Source organism: Anoplophora glabripennis, unplaced genomic scaffold, assembly GCF_000390285.2.
Source record: "Anoplophora glabripennis isolate ALB-LARVAE unplaced genomic scaffold, Agla_2.0 scaffold4, whole genome shotgun sequence".
NCBI lineage: Eukaryota > Metazoa > Arthropoda > Insecta > Coleoptera > Cerambycidae > Anoplophora > Anoplophora glabripennis.
The window spans coordinates 2,717,995-2,727,847 of NW_019416568.1; the positions used below are offsets into that span (position 1 = coordinate 2,717,995).

General features: G+C 29.5%; 1 protein-coding gene across 1 annotated transcript; it reads left to right on the forward strand.

Moving 5' to 3' along the window:
- Window positions 1–4,813: 4,813 nt before the first annotated feature.
- On the forward strand, window positions 4,814–9,853 carry LOC108917414 (GILT-like protein 1). Its single transcript, XM_018723976.1, has 5 exons — window positions 4,814–4,949; window positions 5,029–5,160; window positions 6,846–7,025; window positions 9,123–9,263; window positions 9,667–9,853. The coding sequence occupies exons 1-5, from the start codon at window positions 4,887–4,889 to the stop codon at window positions 9,763–9,765; spliced, it is 615 nt and encodes a 204-aa protein (XP_018579492.1). The 5' UTR covers window positions 4,814–4,886; the 3' UTR covers window positions 9,766–9,853.

Below are 9,853 nucleotides of genomic sequence, written 5' to 3' on the forward strand. Positions count from 1 at the left end.
AATGAAAATTTATTTTGTGTAGACTATTCTTCCAAAAAGTCGAAATTGGGAGGAGTCGTGTTAAAATTAAATCTGTTTCTTCTTACTAACTGCAAAGAGGGATCTTTTATTTAATTTCACTACTAAATTTAATGATAGAGCACCGTTAAAAGGTCCTGAAAATTTCAACTCGATACTCTTTTGAAAATTATAACAGAAAAAGTAGTTTTGAGCCTCCTCTTCGAGGATATCAAATTGCAAACATTAGTTTATATGTTTTTAAGTTTTAAACACAAATAATTTATATAATTGGCTTTAATAAATTATATTCCTATTCAGTTTAATAATTTAGTTCGAAAACTTTTTAATTTTTAGGATAACATGCTTTTTTTAATTACTATTACCCACCACTGGAGTAAATCGAGACCGCAATTGGACTAGTAGTAAAATATCCAGAATCAGGAACTAATTAGTGTTACTAGAAACTCTTAGTTGAGTTAATGGTAAATATACAGAAGCACAGAAATGGGGACTAATTAGTGCTAATATTTACTATTTAAGCTAGTAAAAAATTTTAACTGAATTGGAAGCTGGTAAATATTTTCATATAAAATACAGGAGAAAAATATGAGTTTTCAAAAAAAACCTTTAGATGAGCCTTTGTCAAGTTATGCATCCGATTCAAATTTTGGACAAATCTGGGACATCCTGGTTAATTCTTCGAATTGAAGGGTGTATTTTAAAAAAGTAGGTCTTGTAATTCATATTGAGACATTTCACTTCCGTGCATTTTTTTTAGAATTCAGCGTAATCATCTAAGGTTAAAAGTGATAAGATAGTGTGTCTGAGAAAATATGAATGGTTCTTTGATTATAACGATAACAAAAATTTCACATATTTGTAAATAAAAATAAAGTAATATACAACATGATATAAACTATCATAAAATAATAAAAGCGAATACATTGGGATGTTTGCTTTAAAAAAATGTGTAATGTTTTCTGACTGAATACAATTCTACAATGAAAACTAATACAGACAGTACAAGCAATTTTACTACTAAAACATTTTTATTTGACTTAAAAAAAATCTTTTATTTTTATTCGAATCGTACGCTGTTGTTATGGACCTGTAAGGTGCTAGACATGTTATTACAGAAAACTTCTTAATTGTGTAACTTCTCTCTGTCTCTTTATTAGTAAATAAAGGGGAACGATATAAGATTCTAGTTGAGCTTCCTACCAACAGACAGCGCAATTAAGACATAATCTCAGCTATTCACCAAATTCCTTTCACTTTTACATTTTTTTTAATTGCGATAATTTGCAAAAATAAAAAATACGAGTCAAATTTTTTACCGCATTACTTTTTTATGGGAATATCTGAAAAGGTAGTGAACATCCAATTCTAGTAAAATTTTCATAAAAATTAATGGATTTCTTGAGAAAAAAAAAGCCAATAGCCTTTATTAGAAGAAACTGGGGGATTGATGCACTTTGATATATAAACAAATCTTACAACGCAAATGGAATTGCATTTGCATTGTTGTACAATATGATGTTACAAATTACAATTAAAAATATACTACAACTTTGCATCCATTGAGCGTGAAGAGATGTGTTAGATGGGACTGCAGATGTTCTAAGGATTAAATTCAGGAAAAATTGGAACCTTAAATGAGTAGATTTCCCGAAGAAGTCACAGGTTTGAGTGAAATTGTATGGCTCTCTGACTGATTGAATGATTAGGTACTTGTCAGACGTGTGGTGTTAACGATCAAATGAGATAATCTCTGGGACTAATTTACAATAAACGATGTTGAAATCATCAAAAGTTGGTAGGATCTTGCTGGAATTCACCAGGCGGTATTGCGTCCGTTTCGGTTTGTCTCGACAGGTCTGATCAATTAGAAATTCCACACCTGACAACAAATCAGAATATTGGTGGATATTGATCTGCTCACAGCAATACTGGCACTCCTGCTGATCATGTAGACTATTTAGTTTACTACGCTATCTAACGATGTGGTTGATGTAACGGCCTTGGGAATTAAGATTAGAGACAGAATGTAAGCTGTGTAGACTTATGATGTTGAATAATTTTGATGCCCATCGAGCCCACTTATTTCAGTAGACGAGCAGAGTGCTGGTCACCTGTAGTTGGTACCGAGCATAGTAGAAAATTGGTTCCTAAATGGAAAAAAAACCTTTCAAAATCTCGCAGCTTCTCGGTAATAACCAGCATGGAGCAAATGGACTCTTCGATTCGGGAAAATCATAGACGCTGAGGAATATATTAAGAAAAAGAAGAACCTTCAGGTGTGTAGTCACCTAACCATTTGGGTGTTAACACCTCTAAGCACCTCAGTTGAAGAAAATTTCTATTCATTACTCACCATGGGAAATTGCCGGTGTAACAAAGGTTTTCTCGTATCATGTTTTACCGTCGGAAGATGTGTTATCTCCGTATTAAGAAACCGACAAGACTGACGTTTTCATGGTCCATATTCTGCCATTGGAGGGTGAGTTATTTCTAAGTTAGCGAACCGTCGAAATTCATATGTACGTGGGACATGTATGTTCTACGTCGGAAGACGTTTGCCTCTGCGTTAAAAAAAACGTTTTCATGACAGTATTTTGCCGTCGGAGGATGTGGTGTCTCTGTTTGCGAGACCGTTGAAACTAAAATTCGTTTTTGTTTCACAAATGATCCTAGGTGATTCTTACCGTCGGAACTTATTCCTGAGCTAAGATATTGTGAGGAAAATGGTTTCCCTCGATAGACATTTTGCTGTCAGTAATTTAATTTCCATGAGCTTATCTTATCCATAAAGCAAATGGTTGTTGTTTATTACAGGACAAGTGCCAGTCAGTCAAGATGGCCGAATATCATCTTATCAGCTAACCGACGTATGTGCTAAGTATAAACAGTAACTGTTCTGATGGTGAGAAATGTATTTAATAATATAAGGAAAAAATCATGCATTTTATGATTTTTGAAATTATTTCTTGTACGAGTGAAGTTCAGTAGGCTGAAATATGTGGAAAAATAAGGAACGACTGTTATCAATGCTAGAAAGAAAAACTTATGGGTCCCTTCTCGGGTGTTTTAACACAGCCAGATGTGATTCCTAGTTATAGAACTTCTTTCGTAGACATAACTTATCACTACAATATTATATTTTGTGGGAATATATAAGTAACGATGTGTTTACAAACACAATAAAACAAACCTAGACCTGTCCGAGAAAGAAAATGAAAATGGCTATATCATTTTCTTCGACATTGGAAATAACACATTCAAAAGTATCATTATTTTTATATTTATCTGTGTGGACATACTGTCTACGCCACAACTACATCTTAAAATCAGAGCACAGTAGTTAAACACGCATTATCTCTCTATTCCGGGAAACACTTGCCTAATCTCACATATTTATCAATGTTAAAATTAAACATTTCCAACGAAAAGGCGTGCCAAAAATGATAAACGATTTAATTTCTCTTGATTTCATCATTAAATTACCGAAATTAAGTTTAGGGACGAATTGTGAAATGATTTTCTACGAATTGTGTTGTAAAAATGTAACAGTTAATAATATATCTGTATGAGAAGCACTCGTAAATACCCTTATCGTAAATAATACATTATTTTTGTAGTATCCAATAAAGCTATGTAAAACATACACAATATATAAAGAGGAATTATTATTAATGAAAATTTAGTAGTTTCTAGTAAGATTATAGGCACAATAAAAAATAAGGGCGTTTCAAAATAACGTACCGTAAATGTAAAAGCTGATAAAACATCAAAGAAATAAGACGATTTTTTCCTATGGATCATAAGTCAAATGTCTTTTGTCTTCGAAGTTTGGATATGCAGTAGGCCAAAGATAATTTCTTTTAAAAATAAATGAAAAGTAAAAAAAATATCTTGAAAAGAAGCTTTTAATAAAATGCACTAAAAAGAAAAAATAATCCAAGGAGTTCATAAAACCCATAATGTTGTTGTAGTTAGAAATATTTCTCAATCTATCCATTTCAATCACGCCTCTGCTACTAATCATTGAGAAGTGCCCTCAGGAGGAGACAATTCTGACTACACATTTGAACTAAACATACATAGGTACATATGAAGTTTAAAAAAAATCTCATTTTAGTGTATTGTCATCAGAACTGAGCAAGCATGCAAAATTTCAAAGTCGTAAGTTTAGAGGATGTGGTTCAAATTTGGCTTGCAATATTTGAACTAAATATACAGAGGGTGATTCAGAAATGGTGACCAAAAATGAAACCTCGTATTCTTTGGTGAATTTTAAGGGGTCTTCCCTATAAAGTTTTTATCTAGGAAGCTCCGTTAAAAAGATACAGGGTATAGGAAATACTCCCTTAAAATTCACCAAAGAATACGAGGTTTTATTTTTGGTAAAATATGAGAATTTCTTTCTATGAACCACAGAATCTTATTAATTAATTTTATTTTCAAGATGTGGAGCGTCAAAAATAGTTATTTAAAATCAATTTTCGTGGTATCTTTTCCAAAAGTGGTACAGTTAAGTTTTTGTGGGTGCTAAAAATGTTAGTGTTATTAATTTTTTAATTCCTACTAAACGTCGCTTTTCTTGGATCTATGTACGTCACTGGTGGAAGAGACACCGAGTATATTTTATTTCGAACAGAGGACGACGGCCTGAAAAAGTAATTTTCAAAAATTTAAATAAAAAATTACTACGTGTATCCATGACTTTTGAACTATACTCGGTATTACCATCTACTTTCTGAATATATATAACTAAACATGATCTAATAGGATAATTCACTGCGAAAGTGAAAGTTAAGGTCAGTATACACAAGTTTTTCTGCAAGACTAGCGTCTTCATCTTCAAGCCAGAACACAGTATCGCAGTTATGAAGGTAACACATGTGCTGCCGTTACTTTTGTTTTTTAGAGAAGTCTATCTGGAAAGCAAGGTATGTAGTGGTTAGGGATAGTGTTTAAAATAATGTGATATAAGACTTATTGAAAATTATTATAATTTTTTGTTTTCAGTTAAACGTTGAAATATTATTCGAATCTCTCTGTCCAGACAGTTTGAGGTTCATTAGGGAACAATTACATCCTCATTTGAAAGAATTGGCGCCGTACGTGAATTTAAAATTAGTGCCTTTCGGTAAAAGTGCAGTAAGTAAGACTTAAATTTACTTTAACTGAACGTTCAAATACAATTGCATGTTCTCCTTAGCTGTCACTTACCTAACTTAATAAAATTATTATTATAAATATTTTAAAAAACTGGGAAAATATGTTTATAATAAAAGTTGGTAATCCACACAACTATATTTTTTATCATATTCGGTTTGTTTGATTTTTAATTATACTTACAACTACATTCTTTTACCATTGCTAACATTCCTTATCAATTTTTATGCATTATCTAAATTTAAATTAATTATTCTAGGTGTTTTTAACCAGCATGTTTCATTCAAGTCTGTAATTATTACAACTGGTTTCTGATTTGAATATCAAAAGTTGTTTAATATTCAGGTAAATAAACCCTATATTGTCTATAAATGGAGATCACTGATATTTAGAATAGGTATCTATTCAATTTTACATTTTTAGTAAAAATATTACTGAAATTATCCAAGTGATTTTTTTTACACTCTATGTGCTACAAGCCTTTACTAGCATTGAATTATATCAGGAATTTCTAGTAAACAACTAATAATCAATAACGTAAATAAAAAATTGCAATGATATGAAGAATACTTACATGACATATTGAAATAAATAATATAATCTTTCAAGGGAAATATTCTTGTTGCTCTATCATATCATTTTTGAAAAAAAAACAACACCCAGAAGTAGCCAGGCTGGAGAGATCTTACTATTTCTGTTTTTAATTAATATTTTCCACTAAATATAGTTTATAAAAACATGTATTTTATAATTAAATCGTGTATTTTTAGTTTATTTTAAAGAGCTAATTCAAATTTTTTAATTTTAGGAAAGCTTTCATTAAATTTATTTGATTTAGGTTTATAATTTAAAAAAAACGGTAAAAATAGAAATAATCATTAGTTAAGCAGAAAACAATTCGTTTTAATCCAGTGCAATTTTTAACACTTTTAACATTGTAGATTCAAAATTTCATTTTTTCTTTTTTTATTTAAGAGAAAGTACAAAAACTTTCAGAAACGATTTTTGAAAATGTATGTTATTAAAATATAACAATTTATGAATACAGCTTTTTATTTACAGTTCGAAAATGAAAAATACAATTAAGTCCTACTGATCAAACATTGTTTTCTTTCTGTGTTCATGTTTGACTAATTTTCTTAACATTTCTTTGTTATTAAATTTTTAATTATTCTTTTTACAATTCCATTATATTATACAAATATTATTCAATTTTCAAACAATTTTCGTTAAAAAAATTTAACTAATCGATATCCCTTTTCATCAATTCGAATAGTTTACAATAATTAAGAACAAGCATTTTTCTGGCACTAACATAATTTTTAAGGCAATTTTACTTCAAAAGATACTGATATAAGAACACCTTTTTATTGCAGAGGTATTAGAGTCTAAAATTTAGACCAAACAGCAATAACAAAAAATGAACCAGAATCCTTCCATTTTGAAATACCACTAATTAAAATTATTTTTTTACAATTAGAAAGAAAACCTAATAATGGTATACAGTTTCCAATTCATTGTTTTATCTTAAACAGTTTCCGAGATATCTAAATTTTCGGGAAATCATTTTCTCTTATTTTTATTGTAGTACAATGCACTGGTAAAATATTACGAGCTATTTTCCTGACACCTTGTATAGTTATTTGTTTATTTATTTATTTATTCAGAGTTTGGAAGATGGCACTCAATTTATTTGTCAACATGGTCCTCAGGAATGTAAAGGAAATCGAATCATGTCTTGCGCTTTGGAAAGGATATCCGATCAGACTCTACAAGTGGACTATGTAAATTGTTTCATGACTATTTTCAAGAGAGGCAAACATAATCCAGAAGAATTTGGTCAATTGGTAAACTTAATTATCTTTCTATAACGTTTTTAATAATTAAGATTTTAAGAAACCACAAATTTTCTTAATGTCGACGTTTCGTTTCTTTACTGAGACATCTTTAGGACTCTTAAATAAAACAGAAAGTTTACACGCCATTAAAATTATAACCCATGATACCTTATTGTAAACTAGAATGTTCAGATCAGGAGATATACGTATATTTACGTGTGACTATTTTATATTTAAAAAAAATACTGCAAATTCCGTTTATATAGAATAATTGTAACGTAAATTTCAATGATTAATTTGTCGCCTTTGAAAACAGAATTAAAAACAAGCGAATACGATCCTAACCTAAGTAGATAAATATATTTCATTGAAATCAAATAAAATGTTAAATATTTCATAAACAAGAAAGATATACTTGAAAGTATCTCTTTCAATCTGCTTTTTCCTTGTCACTCTCCGTTACCCTTGAAAATCGTCAGCGTCATAACATAAAGTTATTGTTATTCGCTAAGTCTTTGTAGATCATTTTTTAAAAAATTTAAAAAAATATGAATGGAAAAAGAATTCATCGGCCCACCTAAGAAAATATGGTCCATTTAAAATCAAATCAAAACTACAGTACTACTTGGTTTATATATTTCTGATGCCAATAGACAGAATACATGTTAGGTATTATTTGATTTAATTCTAAACGTATGTAAAGTATGTTGCAATTAACTTCGACCTTAAGATTTAAATCGGAACAAACTTCAGGACATTCCTACTTAGTTGTCCATATTTAACAGAAAAGCAATTATTCTTCAAGGTTCCGTATTGATGATCTGCGAAACTCAAGGATTTCCTGTAATTACTGTAATTTTAAAAACAAAAAATCTTCACTTACCAGGTCTTCTAAATTATCTTTATTTCTTTCCATTTCTTTTACAAACATTTCTCCCTAAAGGTAACTACAGTTAAAAAAAACTGAAATAATTTAGTAGGTACATTTTTTTATAAAAACAAATACGTATTAGGAAAGCAAATTAATTATTGGACATGGTCAATGTTTGCACCATATTTGATTTTCATCAATTGGTTAAAGAGTCCACCAAAATTATTTGTTATAAATACGATTTCAAATTGTCATCATTAAAAGTCATTGACGATTTGGGGAAATTTAGAATTTTGTATGGAAATTACTCAAAAAAAATTAAAATAACATCAATTTGTACAACCAGAAATGTATGCTAAGTAACAAAGGAGTAACATATAAATCATTGAGATCATAGATGTGACAAGGTGTAAGTGCCATTGTTTGTTCTAAGGTACAAAGTGCCATTGTTTTACTAGATTAATTTGTTTATCGGCCAACTTATGATGATAATCCAGGAATTATATATTTTTTTATTTATAAAAAGAGTTTTGATGAAATTAAAAGATCTTGGAAAAATTATGGCTTTGCTGGATGAGAATGAAATTGGAAAGAACAAAAGGAAATGTTTCGATACCACGTCATTATACCCAGAGAATGGTAATATAAAATGTTCTATAATAAATTTCAAGCATCTGAATATGCAACAATTTCAAATTTTTTAATTTTTCTGAAAACTGTTTTACTTTTCTGTAGAATATATTTAGTTGATATGATATTTCAACTTCTGTTGATTTATTCAACTTTGAGCTAATATTAGTTATATCCATAATAACATTAATAACTCGAAAATAACTTATTTTCTTAATAAACTGATATTTTTTCTTGGTTGGAATACAATTATTAGGAATCAAATGTATCCATCCAATTTCCAAAATAGTCAGTGGCGTCGAAATGATAAGGTACTTAAAGGCAGTGCATACTATATTGTCTCAGCCTGTGATTGATGTAATTGGTTATGCATTTAGTAAAGTTTTGCCATTAATTAGTTAAAATTTTAACGCCTTGTAACTCGTAAAATAAATCATTTAGCACAAAGGTTCCTACAAACTTCAAGGCCAAGTCCAAGTAATCACTTTCTGAATTATATTTATGTACTTACGTGACGCCCTATATAGTTGCATATGCTTTCACATTCCTAAAGTTTCTTTTGTTGACGCAATGCCTGGATTACATATTTATAATTTTCTTTTCAGTGTGCAATGCAGTCTGGACTAGATATAAATGACGTAATGAAATGTTACAATACAAATGAGGGAACCATACACCAATTAAGGGCTGAGGATGACACTGTCAGAATATTGCCGAAATTTATTCCTACAGTGTTATACAATGGAGTAAGTATTGTGTGACTGCTAATTGTAAATTATTTCTAGCTCAAACCGTAAATATTAAAAAAATATACTGTTAAAATTATCTGGAAAGTAGCTACTTGGTTAGATATTTAAAATGTGATATTTTCTAATTAGGATTCTCATTGAATTACACTGGATTTTCATACAAAAAATAGTAGAATTGATAGTTGAGTACAATTTGTAAAATTATTAAAGTGGGTGTCCTACACAAGCTTTCGTCTTACACACTGTAAAGCTTTTAACATTTGTGAATATAGATATTATCTTATTTTTGCGTGAAAAGAACATACGGTATTACATGCCAAGAGAGTTCTAATCCCCAAAACTCCTCCATGAATATGGATGGATTTGAGGAAAAATATTAATTAAACATTTTTATTTTCAGGAATTCGTGCAACAACTTCAAGATGAAAGTTTACTAGATTTTAAAGGTGTTGTATGTAGACTGATAAGTAAAAATTTTCCAGGTTCTTGTTTATATTAAAAAATAGCTTTTTAGTTCATAAGTTTATCAATATGCCTAATTTATTTTTTTAGTATTTATACCTAAATTATTGCAATTTTATATAATA

Bases quoted from the DNA above. Each gene is read 5' to 3' on its own strand.
- LOC108917414 (XM_018723976.1), top strand. From the start codon at position 4,887: ATGAAGGTAACACATGTGCTGCCGTTACTTTTGTTTTTTAGAGAAGTC. The intron at 4,950-5,028 runs GTATGTAGTGGT...TTTTGTTTTCAG, and splicing joins AAGTCTATCTGGAAAGCAAG to TTAAACGTTGAAATATTATT. The intron at 5,161-6,845 runs GTAAGTAAGACT...TTATTTATTCAG, and splicing joins TGCCTTTCGGTAAAAGTGCA to AGTTTGGAAGATGGCACTCA.